Source organism: Nematolebias whitei, chromosome 2 (assembly GCF_014905685.2).
Source record: "Nematolebias whitei isolate Nwh7 chromosome 2, NemWhi1, whole genome shotgun sequence".
NCBI lineage: Eukaryota > Metazoa > Chordata > Actinopteri > Cyprinodontiformes > Rivulidae > Nematolebias > Nematolebias whitei.
Window position 1 is genome coordinate 49,150,738 of NC_056499.1, and position 18,587 is coordinate 49,169,324.

The 18,587-nt window shown below is 45.9% G+C and overlaps 3 protein-coding genes across 3 annotated transcripts in view; 2 read left to right on the forward strand and 1 right to left on the reverse strand.

Annotated features, from left to right (window-relative positions):
- tp53bp1 (tumor protein p53 binding protein, 1) overlaps positions 1-18,587 on the reverse strand; it is a gene marked incomplete at both ends in the record, with an annotated part of 265,669 nt that overhangs the window by 70,846 nt on the left and 176,236 nt on the right.
- The window catches only part of tubgcp4 (tubulin, gamma complex associated protein 4), a 192,347-nt gene that overhangs the window by 62,758 nt on the left and 111,002 nt on the right, over positions 1-18,587 (forward strand). The window lies entirely within an intron of this gene.
- LOC119424745 (cocaine- and amphetamine-regulated transcript protein) lies at positions 16,647-17,529 on the forward strand. The gene is made up of 3 exons (XM_037692248.1): positions 16,647-16,865; positions 17,247-17,330; positions 17,422-17,529. Exons 1-3 carry the CDS (start codon positions 16,680-16,682, stop codon positions 17,527-17,529), a joined length of 378 nt encoding a protein of 125 aa, XP_037548176.1. The 5' UTR covers positions 16,647-16,679.

The window sequence follows — 18,587 nt, forward strand, 5'->3', positions numbered from 1 at the left end:
CTCTGGAGACTTGGAGAGCGCCGACCCCTCTGGAGACTTGGAGAGCGCCGACCCCTCTGGAGACTTGGAGAGCGCCGACCCCTCTGGAGACTTGGAGAGCGCCGACCCCTCTGGAGACTTGGAGAGCGCCGACCCCTCTGGAGACTTGGAGAGCGCCGACCCCTCTGGAGACTTGGAGAGCGTCGACCCCTCTGGAGACTTGGAGAGCGTCTACCCCTCTGGAGACTTGGGACCCACTGGAGGCTTGGCTGCAGCTGGAGGAATGGGGACCAGAGACAGGACTGCAGCTGGGGAGCCAGGGATCGGGGCTGCAGCTGCAGGAGATGGGGTCCGGGCTGCTACAGCAGGCGGAGAGTCCAGCGAGGGGTCTGCAGGCGGCGAGACCAGGAGAGCCGGAGCGGGAACCAGAGACAAAGCTGCAGCTGGAGAACCAGAGACCAGAGACGGGACTGCAGCAGCAGGTGATGGATCCAGAGCTGTAGCTGGAGAACCAGGAACCAGAGGCGGAGCTGCAGTAGTAGGTGATGGATCCAGAGCTGCAGAACCAGAGACCAGAGACGGGGCTGCAGTAGTAGGTGATGGATCCAGAGCTGCAGCTGGAGAACCAGAGACCAGAGACAGGACTAACATATGGACTTATATACACAAACAGGACATGAGACACGGGTAGGGCTGAGTACCGAACCGAGGTTCTTTTATGGCACCGACCGAACTGCACTGGTCGGTGTATGTATTGAAACGTCACTCTTCTTTCGGTGTCAAGTTTCGGTATTGGCTGTAACGTGTCATGTGGTTTCAGCATGCAGGCAGGTAAAACACCAGACATATGACAAACAGACTACACCCTGATTACATCCAGAGCTGTATAGAGCTGCCGTACCTAATCTATGTATAATTATGTCTATGGTGCTGGTGATGCCCACAGACGGGTTCATGTGTGCAGCGCGTGTTGTCGAACGGCTTCGACAACACGTGCTGCAGAAAGTTGCTCCGTGTTTTTCTGCGAGGAGAGAAGAGTTCATTAGCCTCCCCCCTCCTCCTTCTCCTCTCACCATTAAAGTCAGCCTGTGAGTAGAGCCTGAACATCCTGATTCATTATCTCCACGACCGGACTCTTCATCAAAGAACTCCGAGGACGTCTCTGTGAGTTTCAGCTGGTGAGTTACGTTTGTTAGCGTAACTGCAGCTTAACGCATACATCGCGGTGAAATAAATTATGATCCATGTAACGCTAACTTTAACATATTAGTGTGTAAATTTATTTTATTTACGTAACTAGCTAAACTCAGAAGCTAACTAAAGATTGACAGTAACATAAATCTTAGCTTGTAAAAATGTGCTCATCCATTGGATCAGCTGCTTAAACAGTTCACTAATGTTCACTGTTTATGTTCATGTTCTCCTCACAGGAGGTTCTGACCCAGATGTGAGGACAAAAGAAAAGCGAGGTGGGGGCCACAGGACAATCAGACTTTGTTGTTAAAAATTTTCTGCCTTTTTCTACAGTGGAGCTGCACGGTGGAGGTATGTTAAACTTTAAAGGATTTTGTTGATCAGTTAAACCTTTATCTCTCAGCCTAGATAATGTTTTTTGAGCAATAATAACACAACCATGTAATTGTTGATGTTTTGTTCTCATGTCAATTAGGGAGATGATCAGAGCACTAAACCCCAGAGAACCACAGAGAAGATTCAGGCAGAGACACAGAGGTGCAGATGTCTGCATCAACTCTACCTCATTGAATCCAGTGACCTGCTGGTGGAATGTGAGGGACAATATGTCAAACTGACAACCAGGTATCTGTGTGTGCAACAATCACCATCTACAGCCTCAGAGTGAACATGTTCTACTGCTGGAGCCACCATCAGCCAGGAGCAGGCTTGTTTGTGTCCAGAGAAAACATCCATCCATCCATCCATTATCTTTACCCGCTTATTCCATTTTGGGTCACGGGGGTCACTGGTGCCCATGTCCAGCAATCACTGTGCGAGGGGCGGGGTGTCACAATCCTCACAGTTGGAACCCATTTGCAGGGAGGCGAGCGAGGCAGGAGTTTAAATAAAAATAATTTATTTTAAACAACAAAACAAAAGGCTGTCGGTGCAGCAAAACTTACTTTGGCAAAACAGGATCACAAACAAGGCTGAACAGGACATCAGGGTACACAGGCAGAGCAGATCATCAGGTGGACAAAAACAGACAGGACAGAGGAGGACTGAGATGTCTGTGAATACAGAACAATGACCGGACCAGGAGTGGAGGAGAGAAAGGCTTTTTATAAGACAGAGGGAGAGTGAGTAATGAGAGCACCTGGGCAGGTGGCTGATGAGGGACAGGTGTGAATGATAAAGACTGAGGAGTGGAGAGGCAGACTGAGGAGTGAGTGGAAAACAGGACCAGATACACAGGAACAGAAACCACACAAAGAGCAGAACAACAAGAGCACAAAAAGCAGAGTGGGGAACACAAACACAAACCGAAACAGGAAATGGTACAATCCTTACAGCGGGGTACACCCTGGACGGGTCGCAAGTCCATCACAGGGCCACATAGAGACAAACGAGACAAACAACCATTCACACTTTCACTCACACCTAGGGACAATTTAGAGTTACCAATCAGCCTAACATGCATGTTTTTGGTCTGTGGGAGGAAACCGGAGCACCCGGAGAAAACCCACGCATGCACGGAGAGAACATGCAAACTCCACCCAGGAGGCCCCTGGACCGGGGTTTGAACCAAGGACCTACTCGCTGAGAGGCAGCAGCTCTACCAGTTGCGCCACCGTGCTGCCCCCAGAGAAAACAGACATGTTGATTTTTCTGAAGAAAAACTGTTCGGTGAAAAGGTCCTCAGTGTGTGGCAGTGAACATTAGACACTGACGTGTCACTGGTTTGAAACTGGTCTTTTGACATGGAAATTATTTGTTTGTTTTTATGTAAGAAAACTGCTTGGAATAGAAAAATCCATCCATCCATTATCTTTACCCGCTTATTCCATTTTGGGTCACGGGGGTCACCGATGCCCATGTCCAGCAATCACTGTGCGAGGGGCGGGGTACACCCTGGATGAGTCGCAAGTCCATCACAGGGCCACATAGAGACAAACGAGACAAACAACCATTCACTCTCTCACTCACACCTAGGGACAATTTAGAGTTACCAATCAGCCTAACATGCATGTTTTTGGTCTGTGGGAGGAAACCGGAGCACCCGGAGAAAACCCACGCATGCACAGAGAGAACATGCAAACTCCACCCAGAAAGGCCCCTGGACCGGGGTTTGAAACAGGGGCCTGCTCGCTGAGAGGCAGCAGCTGTACAAGTTGCGCCACCGTGCTGCCCGAATAGAAAAATACCAAAGTTAAAAAATAAAACTCACAATTTGTACTGTAATGTGTAACGTAATTTTATTCTTGTTAGAATTAATAGTAATTACAAAATTGGTACCGAAAAAAGAACCGTCCAGGAACCGACACCGAAGTGAAGGTACCGACACCGGTACCGATACCGATTTTGTTTAGAAAGGTACCCAGCCCTAGACACGGGTGATCTTAATCAGACAATTAAAGCAGAAACACAAGGGAGTACAGACAGGGGAAGGCCCACTAGATGGCGCCATCCCTACATGGAAACTCTAGGAACCACAAGTGCGGTAAACCTGCAGTCTGAGAGCAAAGTGCTCTGTTAGGAAAATATGAAACAATAAGATCTAAAATAAGACCTCTCCCTTCTGGAGAGGAGGATCTGTCAGATAGTCGAACCTCAGATTCAGGAGGAGCAGTGCGGTTTTCGTCCTGGTCATGGAACACTGGACCAGCTCTACACCCTGAGCAGGGTCCTGGAGGGTGCATGGGAGTTTGCCCAAACAGTCTACATGCGCTTTGTGGACTTGGAGAAGGCATTTGACCGTGTCCTTCGGGAAACCCTGTGGGGGGTGCTCAGGGAGTATGGGGTACCAGGCCCTTTGATACGGGTTGTTAGGTCCCTGTATGACCGGTGTCAGAGCTTGGTTCACATTGCCGGCAGAAAGTCGGGCTCATTCCTGTTGCAAGTTGGACTCCGCCAAGATTGCCCTTTGTCACTAATTCTGTTCATAACTTTTATGGACAGAACTTCTAGGTGCAGCCAAGGTGTTGAGGGGATCTGTTTTGGTGGCCTTAGGATCTGCTTTTTCTGGAATGGAAGACCCAGGACACACTGGAGGGACTATGTTTCTTGGCTGGCCTGAGGATTCCCCTGGAGGAGCTGGCCCAAATGGCTGGGGAGAGGGAAGTCTGGGCTTCCCTACTTAAGCTCCTACCTCCGTGACCTGACCTCGGATAAGCGGAAAAAAATGGATGGACGGATGGATGAATAGAAGATCTGCAATATAAGATGGGGCTAGGTTGTTGAGAGCTTTGTATGGTAGAAGATTCTGAATTCTGAAGTGGCTACACCTCTTGTGGTCCCTGAAGTGGCTACACCTCCTGTGGCCCCTGAAGTGGCTACACTTTCTGTGGTCCCTGAAGTGGCTATGCCTCCTGCAGTCCCTGAAGTGGTTACACCTCCTGCAGTCCCAGAGGTAGCCACGACAACTGCAGCCCCTGAGGAAGCCACACCTACTGTAGCCACTGAGGTCTCTATGACATCTGCAGTCCCCCTGGTCTCTATGACATCTGTAGTCCCCCTGATCTCTACGACAGCTGCAGTCCTCCTGGTCTCAACCACAGCTGCAGTCCCCCTGGTCTTGACGACAGCTGGAGTCCCCCTCGTTTCAAACATAGCTGCAGTCCCCCTGGTCTCCGCAACAGCTGCAGCCCCCGAGGTCTCTGCAACAACTGCAGCCTCTACGGTCTCTACAGCAGCTCTAGCCTCCATGGTTTCTATGCTAGCTGCAGCTTCCACACCTATTGCAGATCAGCTGGTCTCATTACCAGCTACACTACCCCTGGTCCCTTCATCTGCGGCAGAGCTGTTCGATGATGATGGACAGTTCCCAGGCCACCCACCTGAGCTTCTTCCCATTGATGGATGGTCTCCGGGCCACCCTCTGGAGCTTTGCCCCGGAGTTGGTTGGTCTCCGGGCCGCCCACCAGAGCTTCTCCCCAGAGATGATCGGTCTCCTGGCCACCTGCTAAAACTCTTGTCCCGTGAAGGACCGTTTTCCCGGCCAATCCTCCTTGCTCTGAGTACTGCCTGTGCTAGAGTTCAACCTGCTCCAGACATTAACATTTTCAGCTTTTATCTTCTTTCAAGTTAATTTCAGCTTTATGTGCTCTTTTCAACTTTATCTAAAATTTATTTAACGAAAAAAACAAAGAGCTGACATGCAGCAAAAACTTACATTGTAAACAGGAGACATGGAGGGAGGAACGCAGGAGCCAGGAGACATACGAAAGACAATGTCCAGACAATAAGGAAGATCAAGACACAGACTTCTTCCTCCGATTTTATCCTCAAATGGTGTCCCCATTGAGTTTGTTGATTCCTATAAATATTTGGGTATCTTGGTCGACTCACATCTCTCTTTTAAGCTCCATGTGGAAAACTTGGTAAAGAAACTGAAAGTTAAACCCACTATTCCCATAATCGAACTTCCCATAATCGAACCATGAGAAACATTAATGAAGACGTGATCATTCAGAACCCAAAAACAGTGAAAGTTGCAGTGATGGGCAGATTCAGGTGTATTAACAAGATTCAGTGACTCCAGATAATCTGAGAACTGAAAATAGTGACAGTAATATGAATGATGCAGAAAAGTTTCAGACCATAAAACGTCACAGTTCAAATGGGCAAACAAACCCGACGAGTTGGCCCAACTGCAGTTTGAGTTGGGCTGAGGATGGATGCTCCCATGGGAAACAGAAGCTGGGTCCAGAATCAACAGGCCGAAACAGAGACAGATAATTCGCAGCAAATAGCAGAGCGAGCTGCCAGAAAATCCTCCTGACGAGAAAGACATGATCCAAGCTCGTTTCAGGTCAACAGGGGCCAACAGCATGATCCGGAATAAAATTAATTATTATCCAGGTGATTTTGGATGGAGGCCTGCAGCAGCTCCGATACAAACTCCGAACTTCACTCGAGCACCACGCAGATCTTCTCCTCCACGCTGCTCCTGCGCTTCTCGGCACCCGACAGCACGGGGCACCCCCGGTGAAAAGCGAGACTGACCGGAGAGGCTGAGGCTGAAGTCGGCAACTGGTCCGGTCCGGTTCTGCTCCAGTTCGGCTCCGGCGCTCCAAGCACGAGAGACGAAGAGGCTGAAGATATCCCTGGCCCGGTTCTGCTCCGGTCCGGCGGCCCAGTCTGGCAGCGCGGTTCTGCTCCGGTCCGGCGGCCCAGTCCGGCGGCGCGGTTCTGCTCCGGTCCGGCAGCGCTTCAAAGCACCGGAGCATCTCCTCCAGGTGAACACAACGACTCCACGGAGGTGGATTGTCCTTCAGTAAAAGTAACGGGCTGCTCACTGAAGCTGAGACCGGCTCTGTTGAAGACGAATTCCCCCACAGCCATCTCGGTTCGGTTCAGGTCCAATTCGAGGGACACAGGTACACTTCCCCCACACCTATGGAGACACCAGGAGGGCCAGTCCAGCTGAAAACGAGCGAAATACCACCCGGCGATATTTGTCGGAACCAGGTAGAACCACAAAGGTCCAGATAAGAGTTCGTTGAGGTCCAGAGAGAGAGAGAAAAAACACTGGACCTTCGTGCGTCGACTCCCCAGCTCGAGGGGTCACCTGGCCGGCAGGGTGCGCTCAGAGTGACCGATGGAGGGGGAGCGGCGGATCGGTCCTGGGCCAAAATATTTTTTGGACGGTCCCGTCCGGCTCTCTGAGTCACTGAACACCGAATTCGGTTGGAAGGAGGACCAGCTTTAGTCCGGTTCGAAAAAACGGGTCAGTTTGATGATAAAAGACTGCAGAGAAGCCGGAGGGAGCTGCTGTCCATCAGCTCGCCGGAAGTGAAGTGGCAGGGACCAATGCAGACATGTTCCTGTTTTTAGTTTTCTACATTCGCCTTAGAATCTAGCTGTTTTTTTTTTTTGTTACCTTTTCCTTTTAGCCATCCTATTTGTAAAAAAACAAACAAAAAAAAAAAACAACCTGTATTATGACTTTTTATAATTGTTTATTGTTGTTGCTGTTGTCCATTGTTGTCATCTTTCTTTGTTGAAATCAGGTCTCTCTTGTAAATGAGTCATCGAGGCTCAATGAGATTTACCTGTCTAAATAAAGGTTGATTGATTGATCTTGTTTGTGTTATTTCTGCTAATTTCCACTTTTTGTGCTTTTTGTGCTTTTTTTTCTACCTTTGCTGATGTTTTTAGCTGTTTTGTGCTGTTTTAATTTTTTCTTTGAATTTTAGCTTTTTGTGCTCCTTTCAGCTTTTTTCTGCTATTTAAGCTTTTTTAACATTCCTTTCAGATATTTTCATGTTTATTATAGCATGTTTCTGCTACTTTTACATTCTTTCTACTAATATTAGATTTTTTAATTTACTTTAAGATAATTTTTTTCTACTTAAGGTTGTTGTTTTTTGGGGGGGATTTTTGTACTTGTCCTCTTATTTTCTTTTAGCTTCAACTTACTCAGTTTTAGACATATTGAGCTAAAGTTGAGTGTAATTTTATCCGAGAGTCATCCCCAACACATAGGTCTACTGAAAACTAAACATAAATTAAGATTGTCACGTTCTGGTATGGGTCAGAACCAATGGTGCAGGCATCATGACGACTCAGTGGTAAAATAATAATTATTTAATTAAAAAAACACAAAAGAGCTGACAGGGCAGAAAACTTACATAAACTCTGGGATCACTAGAGACTCAGGAGACAGAGGCAACAGGAAACAAGGCCAGGACAAAGAATAACACAGAGACACAGACTTGAATACAGACACTGATGAGACCTAAACACAAAATGTATGTGAGCTTCACATGTGTGGGGAACTGGGGGGATTGTTAGGATTATTTAATATTATTCTATTCACTGATTAAATAAATATGCCACACAGGAGCTAGTAGATATTTTTCTTAATCCCAGTTTAATCTTGCAAGATGAAACAGAGTTGAAATGCAAGCATCAAGATGTTTACATGGTGCTTTGTCTCCCAAGTCGGTTCAAAAACAGCATAGGAAAAAGTCTTTTTATAATGGTTATCAGTCAGACTAGAGGTCAGACAACTCTTGCAGCCTCTTTGCTTAGGGCCTTGAACTTATCAGATGACAGCTCCATGCTTCTGCAGCTCCCCTCTGTCCATAGAAAACACTCTTAACACCACACACAGTTCATAAACATTTGACATTAATAAGTGAAAAACATCTGTGACCTTTCACATCTCCATCAGTAATCACACAAAAGGAACAGGACCAAGACACACCAGCAGAGGGCACAATCCCCACAGTACCCACTCCCTAAGGACATCTCCTGACATCCCAAAATCGACCCCCCAAAACTTGTGTGTGCACGTGTTTTTTTTTTTTTTTTTTTTGCTTGGGGGGGGGGGGGGGACATGAGGATGGAGGACACAAGGGGGGAGCACAAGGATGAAAAACAACAACTGCCAGGACAGAGCCTGGGAACTAGACACAAAGTGGGCAAACATAAAGGAGTCTAGGTGGATGAGCAGGAGCCCACTCAACACAGGACCATAGTTTGGGGGAGGGGGTTGGGGGCAGCTGGGAGACTGTCCACCACCAGGGAGAAACTAAGTAGCAGACATGGAGATAGTAGGGGTTGTAGCTATTTTGGAAAACGTGGGGACTACTGTTGTCAAGGCGACCTCTGTAACTGCAGTTGTTTTAAGGACCTCTGTAGCTGCCGTTGCTATGGATGCAGCAAGCATAGAGATATCGGAAGCTGCAGTGGACATTGAGATGTCGGGAGCTGCAGTGGTCATTGTGATGTCGGGGGCTGCAACTGGTGTAGGTGCTTCAGGATACTCTGGAGGCGTAGAACACTCAGGTGGAGTAGAAGTCGGACCCTCACACCACTTAGAGAGCACAGGGGCTGATGTGGACCTCTCGGGTACCAGCGTAGAACTATCAGGTGGAGAAGGACCCTCACACTGCTTGGAGAGTGCAGGGGCTGCAGGAGGTGTAGAGACTACGGAGACTGTAGTAGGCATGGGAGCCACTACAGAGGCTGCAGCAGGCATGAGGACCTTAAGCGACAAAGTGTAGGGCTCGCTAGGGACTGGGACAGGAAGCGGTGGAAAAAAGTGCACAGCATGCGTCTCTCCTCAAAAACCTCAAACAAAATGCCATACATCCCTTGGGAATCACATAGACCAGGAAGGCAAAAAAAAAAAACAACCTTCCCAATCATGTCTTCTGTGGCCCATCACCGCATCCATAGGTTTCTGGAGGTGGCCAACATATCTACAGCGTGCTGGGTGATTCTGCAGAGCTGTCTCTCATTCTCCAGAATGAGTGAAGCCAAGAATGGACAGCCTGCTGGGTCTTTGTCTGGTGTTGGCATTCTGTCACGTTCTGGTGGTCTCAGACCCAATGGTGCAGGCAGCACGACGACTCAGTGGTCAAATAATAATTATTTAATTAAAAAAACACAAAAGAGCTGATGGGGCAGAAAACTTACAGAAACTCTGAGGTCACTAGAGACTCAGGAGACAGAGGCAATAGGAGACAATGCCAGGACAAAGAATAAAACAGAGGCACAGACTTAAATACAGACACTGATGAGACCTAAACACAAAACAGCTGTGAGCCTCACAGGTGTGGGGAACTGGGTGTAACCACACAAAAGGAACAGGATCGACGCACACCACCAGAGGGCACAATCCCCACAAAGATGGCCACCAAAAGTAATATAAGCTGTCCATCATTCTGTGGAGAGTGTCTTCTCCAAGCTCTATCTCTGCAGCTGTGGAATGTAGAAATATCAAACTCCTTCTGAACACCTCATGCGCAACGATGATTTCTACGGATTTCAGAGTCCCGAAGTCAAAGGTCACCACTTTTATTTAATAGATCTAAATTAATAACCATTTCAGAAATAAATGGTAGCAGCTAATTTCAGCTTTTTTATACAGTATAGTAAATTTTCAAAGAAAATGCAAATTTTCTAGTTGTTTTTTCAGAATCAACCTGTTTCAAGATGGCTGGCACAGTCAATTGGCCTTTCAAAACACAAGCACCATCATAGTGAAGTCAACTTTACATATATTGATCTAAACTTTTGTGTCAGAGTAGATGAGACTGATCCCAAACATATATTCTGAGCACATAATACAATATGTTTTGTTTTCTAATTGCTATTTTGAATCAGTTCTGTTTGTTAGTTAGCAAAATATCTTGTGAACTTAGGCAGTCATATAGATTAATAACTTGTGGAGTAAATACAATTCAAGATGGCCACCAAAGTTAATCAGCAATAATGAACACAATAAAGTTTATCACTGGTCAGATTTACAGATCTTGAACTATGATGTGGTAGTAGCTGAGAGTCTTTCACAACACAGACTGTGAGAGCAATGTCTCAACAAGACTGAAAGAGAGCAAGCAGAACATTATTTTCACCGTTTGACCAAAATGGCTCCATCTCCATCATTTCTCAACATAGGATGATCTCAGTCTAAAACTCTGGCATGAAATGTGGCGGGTGATGGGCATTCCTTTAAGAAATGTTAGGACTTTTAATTGTGCAAGTTTTAAAGTGCTGTTTTAACTGCACATATTATTTGTTTAACATAATAAAGTATATGCAGGTGATTTGACTTTGTAGAATAATCTCTAAAAAGATTAAGTGAATTCAGAGCCAGAGTCATCTCAGAAACAGTCTGACTGAAGCTGGTCACTCCTCGGGTCTGAAACAGACAAATCAGTCAACTTCAAGCTCGAAAAGTTGTCTGGCGGAGTTTTATCACAGGAGTGATTCGAAGAAAGAAAGGACTGTGATGTTCTCCAGAAAAAATGGCTGACAATCACAAAGTTTCAGAGCAGGGCCCTTATTTATAAAGGCTGTGTACAAAAAAAAACATGGCAGTTTTGATGTAAAACTTCAGCTGTATCAAGAATGAAATGAGCGTGGAAATGTCTGCAGCCCCATGCCAGCTTCACGGCTGATGTACACATGTTTCTATGGTTATTGATCGATTGGCGAAACTTAGAGGTGATTCTGGGAAACGGGTAATGATGTGAAAATTATTGTACACACCAGACACAAATCATGAACAATTAATACGTCCACATTTATGAAATTAGATGAGTGGATATAAAAGCCGCACAAAGTGGTGCAGAAAATATCTTTAACAACAACAGTTTTAGTCTTATCAGATGTAATAACAAACGGTGAATACACAGAGTGTGTATTTAGAGACAGAGAGGATTCTCTGGACCACGATGACGACTGGATCATCAGCTGCTTTCAACTTCCAAGGTCAGTCCTTTTGGAACTGTGCTTGGAGCTACAGACAGTCTTGGAGCGCAACACAGCAAGGAGCCGTGCACTGCCTGTGCACATACAGCTGCTGACCACTTTTCATTTAATTTCATTTCAACTTCATTTCACCACAAAAGCAGATGATGTGATCTATAAGGAGCATTTGTAACAAAGCAGAGCAGAGTGATAAATTGTGTCCAGCTTATGAAAGACACCCTTCCAAGCATGTCTGTAAATTATGTTTCCATTATCCAACAGCGGTAAAAAAAAAAATTTTTCAACAATGGTGCGTTTTGCAGCCAGTGTAAACAAAGATCGATTTCTATATAGATAAGCAAATCTCACTTTAACCTGAGATTGCAAAACATTAACATGATGTGAAAAGGACAGAGCACCATCAATCCAAATTCCCAAATATTTATAAACTGTTATCTTTTCTATAATACCACCATTTCTAGTGGTGAAGTCCACCGAAATGGGTATGGTTCCTCCTCCATGACCGAACCACATGATTTTAGTGTTCTTGGCATTTAAGGACAAATGTGAGTCAGTAAAGGCCTGCTGGAATACAAGAAAATCACATGCAAGAGACTTCACAACCTCATCCAGAGTAGAACCAAAAGCATATAAAATAGTGTCATCTGCATATTAATGAATATAACAGAATGCACAATATCATTTAAAAATAAAGTAAAGAGTTGGACCAAGAATGGACCCTTGGGGTACACCTGACATAACAGGAAGAAACTGTGAAGTATGAGAATGAACCTTCACTTGCTGCAACCACGCTGGGGTTTCTAACAACAGGGTCATTCCAGAGGGAGCTGGAAGACTGATCAGGACTGAGCCAGACAGTCCACCCTGAGCTGAGCCATGCCAGCTGTGTGGGATGTAATTATCCGTATATCAACAAGGAATATCAAATTACCCACAATGCAGCTGAACAGGCCAACATTAAGGCATAGTTTGCAGCAACAGCCAGTTTTCCTAATGTAATCGGAACTATGGACCGTTGCTATAAAAGCACCATCACAGGATGAATACGTTTATGTTAACAGGAAGTTAATTCAGTGATTTAGCGATAATCACTAAATGCTACGGTCATGACCCACATCAAAACAGCCATCAACATCAACGAGGACCCTTACCAGTACGCATAGCATGAGAATCGATCAACAGAGGACGCCATCTCCTCTGTGGTCCACACTGCTCTCACCCACCTGGAGCAGAAGGACTCCTACGTCCATATACTCTTTGTGGACTTCACATCTGCCTTCAACACCATGATCCCCCAAACCCTGATGGACAAACTATTCACACTAGGACTAAACCCCTCCATTTGCAACTGGGTCCTAGACTTCTTAACAAACAGACCACAGTCAGTGAGGATCCACAACTTCTCCTCCACCATAACCCTCATCACTGACTCCCCTCAGGGCTGTGTGCTGAGCCCTCTCCTGTTTACTCTGCTCATGTATGATTGTGCAGCTACCCATCCAGGCTGTCACCTTGTAAAGTTTGCAGATGATACAGCGGTGGTGGGATGCATCACAAACAATGATGAGTCCAGCTACAGGCAGGAGGTGGAACACCTGGAGAGTTGGTGCAAAGAGAACAACCTTCACATCAATGTGAAAAAGATGAAGGAGATGATAGTGGACTTCAGACAGAACAAACACACGTACGCCCCCCCCCCCCCCCCAAACTAGGAGGATCTGCAGTGGAAGTGGTCTCCAGCTACAAGTACTTGGGTGTGCACCTGAATGACAACCTCAGCTGCTGGAGCAACAACACCACCAGCCTGATCAAGAAAGTTCATCAGAGAATACTTCCTCAAGCAGCTGAGACGAGCTGGTCTGGGAAGCTCAGTCCTCACCTCCTTCTACAGGTGTGCAGTGGAGAGCATCCTGTGCTCCAGCATCAACGTGTGGCATGGAGGCTGCACAGCTGCAGAAAGAAAAGCTTTGCAGAGAGTGGTGAAGGCTGCACAGAAGATGTTGGAGTCAGTCTCCCCACCATCACAGACATCTACACCTCCAGATGCAGGAAGAGAGCCACCTGCATCATGAAGGACCCCACTCACCCAGCACACACTTTTTGCCCTGCTCCCCTCAGGAAGGAAGTTAAGGAGCATTAAGTGCAGAACCACTAGACTGAGGAACAGCTTCTACCCTGAGGCTGTTAGACTCATGAATCTCTAACCAGAATAATCACTGTGAAAAATCACATTATGTTGCTTCTGATCTGTTTCATGTTGCTGCTGATCTGTTTCATATTGCTGCTGATCTGTTTCATGTTGATGTGTTCATGCATGCTCATCTGCTCACACACTCATGTTCGTGCTGCTGTTCGACGTATTGTTTTTCCTGTTTTTATGCTATTAGTGCTTAGTGTATTTTTAGTTGATGTTTGTCCTAGTTCATATTTTAGATCTTATTACTGTTTTTCTTGTACATTTTACACTTTTGTTGGATGTAACTGGGACCCTGTGTACATAATCTCATTCCACCTCACATGTGGTGGTATGACAAATAAAAAAAACTTCAATTCTTGAACCTGGAATCCTTGAAGCATTTTCATTCAATCAATGTGTAAATTATATGTGAAGCACAAAAGCAACTAACCAACATGGTGGAGAGGTGGCCTGGTTCAACACGATTCACTCATTCTGATGAACAGCATGGTTGGAACAGACTACAGGCTGGCACGGTGCAGGATGGGGGGCTTCTTGGTGACTAAAGTCATTTAATCATCCTCATATGTCCGACTGTTTTTAATCATTTGTGCAGGTGAGCGCTGCTCTGACCCCACAGCATTTACAGCTTCACTCGTCGTTCCACTCACTCCTCTTGTGCTTGGAGCCAAAACCAGAGGAGAGCGTTCCAAACAGAGTTTTCACAAGCCGCAACCTCATTTAAAAACGTCTCCAACTCACGCTCTGTAAGTTCTTCTTTTTCCTGCGTGTAGACATTTGATTCTGAGGAGATTCCTCAGGTGCAGGGCAAATTAAGAGTGTTCTGGTTGACTTAATCACATGAGTGATCCTAAATTAACGTCATCCCTAAGTTTTAATTTCACACACCACCAAAAGAAAAAGGATGATTACGGTTCTGCTGTCTGTGCCTTCCTTCCATCCATCCATCCATCCATCCATCCATCCATTATCTTTATCTGCTTCTTCCTTTTTGGGTCGCTGGTGTTACTGGTGTCCATGTCCAGCATTCACTGTGCGAGAAGTGGGGTACACCCTGGACAGGTCTCCAGTCCATCACAGGGACACACAGAGACAAATGAGACAAACAACCATTCACTCTCTCACTCACACTATAGAGACAATTTAGAGTTACCAGTTAGCAAAATATCTCACGAACCACTGGGCAGACATTATTGAAACTCTCAGGAAGTAATCAGATGTGTGCCTACAACTGATTAACTTTGGGAGTCAGCCACATTAAAGATGGCCACCACAGCTAAACAACCTTGGTTTTCAAAAAAATGTCTAAGAGTCCGTTTTACAGATATTGAGCTAAAATGTGGGGTGGTACTAGCTGAAGATCACCCCTGCGTACTCTGAGCACACACTGATTACATGTGTGAAGATTATACGTGGTTTTTCTGCTAACTTTGGTCTTGCAGCTCCTGAGTGACAGGGCAAAGACAACCCTTCTCCCCATTCCTGATCCAGTGCTGCTGAGAACTACAGCTTTTAAGCTCCTGCGGTTCAGTAGTTCGACGCTGGAACATTGAGACCTTTTGGTAACTGTGTGACAGCCCTGTACACAGATCATATCTAGCAACCTTTGGTCATCTAGCCCTGGCTTGTTAGTGTCCTCCAGTGGATCCTCCTGATTCTTCAAGTTACTTTGTGTTGCCACCATTAGATCACCTGGAACCACCTGCCTCTGCATTTCTGGAACCTCCGTGTTCAACAATCAGCACTGGGTCAGTTTATCTATAGTTTCCATCCTGTCACTCTCCAACTAAACCCTACGCACCTTCGGTCCTTCTCGCCTGGAAATCTCCACCCTCCTCTCCGTGTCACCAGTTCAAAATCTGAAAGAAAAAAACAGCTAATCTTAAATTAAAATCCTTCTTCCTTCTACCAGATACTTCCCCTTGTGCTCATGTCCCTGCAGATCCACCCTGAGCCCATCTTCACAATAAACTTCACTTTGACCTGTGTGCTGATTCCTCTCTGTCAGTTTGTCTCTTAAAACCGTTCCACTGTGATAAGATCTGTTTGAAAACGTTGTCTATGTCTTGCAGTGAAACCTGTTAGCAAAATATCTCATAAACCACTGGGCAGCTTTTAATGAAACTCTCTGGAAGTCATCACTTGTTCTACATCTAGACTGTGTAAAGTTTGGAGTTACCCCAATCCAATATGGCCACCATAAATGACCTCAACTAAAACTGACTCTCAGTCAGATATTGATCTAAACTTTGGTGTTGTAGAGTTTGTGATGCGGTGACTCCACTCATTGTGCAACATCTTTAAACATTTGGTGTTAAGGGGTTTTGTTGTTAGTGTTATGTTTAACACTGTCTGTTAGCAAAATATCTCATGACCCATAAGCAAATTCCATCCATACATTCATCATCTTTACTCGCTTCTTCCTTTTTGGATCACTGGGGTCACTGGTGTCCATATCCAGCAGTCACACCCTGGACAGGTCTCAGTCCATCACAGGGACACAGAGACAAATGAGACAAACAACCATTCACTCTCTCACTCACACCTAGGGACAATTTAGAGTTACCAATCAACCTAACATGCATGTTTTTGATCTGTGGGAGGAAACTGGAGTACCTGGAGAAAACTCACGCATGCACAGACAGAACATGCAAACTCCTTCCAGAAAGACCTCCCGGCTGGGATTCTAGCCTTCTTGCTGAGAGGCAGCAGCTCACTGCACCACCGTGCCATCTCTAGGCAGATTCCAGTGAAACTAGTTAACAGCCTGCACACAAATGGTTTCCACTCGGTCAGATGGACAGATGTTGAGCTCAGTGCAGGTGTGGTAACAGACACAAAGTCTCACCTCCATTAACTGGTCGGCCCAAACGATGTGAGTTTAAAACTGTCGGGGTCCACTTCTCTGCTTGTTGACTTCTTGTTGCGTTTTTTTTTTTTTTGCGGGATGACTCAGCCAAGCGGCTGTTACGCATGACACAAACAGAGGGGTGGGGGGGGGGGGGGGGGAAAGGATAAGGTGGAGACTGATGGGACTTCCCCCATAAAAGCTGTGTGGCGCGGAGGGAAGGGCCACTTTTGACCGGGGGAGCCAGGCCACATGCTGCTGAGCACCGGGACCACCATGCGCAGCTCCAGGCTGCTGCGCGCGCTGCTGCTGCTGCTGCTGTCCGCCTGCGCCGCGGGGGCGCGTCTGCTGGACGCGCAGTCCGAGGAGCAGCTGAGCCCCAGAGCCCTGCGGGACTTCTACCCCAAAGGACCCAACCTGACCAACGAGAAGCAGCTGGTGAGTCCGCCCCGACCCACTCTGAATGTTTGGAGCGTTTTGGATCCGTGGATTCAAGAGACACAGAAATGGCTCCTGAAGTTCAGATTTAGGCAAAACAAACTTATAAATGCTTTGATTTCTTTTAGAAATGCGTGTGCTCACATGTGCAACTGGAAAAATGCAGAGAATTAATTTCCCCATAGGGGATTAATAGAGTACAATAAATAATAATAATAATAATAATAATCTGCGCACAGATGCGTTTAAAAATAATCTCATGTCAGATTGTCCTCCTGCTTCTTCAGGCTGCTGTTTGCAGACTGAAATCTCTCTGCATCATGAGGACATGGGGTAAAAGATGTTTCATAGTTTTTGTTCTGCTCTTTTATTCCCTGGCAGCTTGGAGCTCTCCAAGAAGTTCTGGAGAAGCTGCAGGCTAACCGACTTCCGGCGTGGGAAAAGAAATATGGCCAAGTTCCAACTGTATGCACCAATAAGAGTTGAATTATTTGGATGAATCCCAGCACGTGTGTTTTGCTGTACAAGTCATGTGTTGTTGTCCCCCCTCCCTCAGTGTGATGTTGGGGAGCAGTGCGCGGTGAGGAAAGGCGCCCGAATCGGAAAGATGTGCGACTGTCCCCGGGGAGCTTTCTGCAACTTCTTCCTGCTGAAGTGCTTATGAGCCTCTCCGGACCTGAATGTAGCTGTGACAGAACACTCGGGTACTTGTACTTTACTTGTACTTGTACTCTGATACTTTGTAATTTACATTTTGAAAGGTCCCAGCTGGAGAGCAGCTGGAGGGAACACTTTAAATAAAACGAATGATGGAAGTTTTCAGATTGCATCACAAGATGAGTGAAGATGATGGATCAATGAGAATAACCCAGCTGCTGTAAATATTCAGATCCATTTAATGTTTGTAGATAATAAACCCAGCTGAGGAGCAGAACCACTGTAAAAACTGACCTGTGGTGTTCTTCTTGGTGTGTGTTTCATCTGTCGCTTCTTAAATGAATGTTTTGTGGCTCCTGTCAATAAACTGTCAATCATCTGGTTTGGTAAAGATTCGGAGGAGCTGCAGTCTTTTGAAAACTCCCAGAATCGCTTGTGAAACCTTCCTGTTTGTATAATCAGAAGGATGTGAGGGAGTCATTGTGACGTCACGCCTCCTCAGGGCGGTCAGGCTGCTTTAAATAACACAAGATTTAAAATTAAACCTATTCCTGCTGCAGAACAGGCAGGTCTCCAGGTGTCTGACAGGGTTCAGGCTGCGGAGGACAAAACTCTATATCCAGTTTGTGACAAAAGTGAGCTTTAAAACAAATGTTTTATTTCATTTGTAACATTGACAGAAAATAAAGATGAATTTCAAAATAAAGTCCTTTTAAATGCTCAGAAGACAGAACCTCTCAGCGCTGACCCTGTTCAAAGAGAAGTTTCCTGCATGAACACAAAGTTAAGCCTAAAACATGTTTAAACTGACAAACCCACAGAGAGAGACCTGATGAAACACGTCCTGCAGAGCTGCAGGGTCATGATGGTTTGGACTGGAAACAGTTAGAGCTGTTAAACACAGAGGTGGGCTGATCATTATGAGGGAGAGGTGCTGGGAAAGCGTCATCGTTTGTGTGGAATCTGGACGACCAAAGAACAATTCAATTCAAAAATACTTTATTAATCCCTAGAGGGAATATATATATATATATATATATATATATATATATATATATATATATA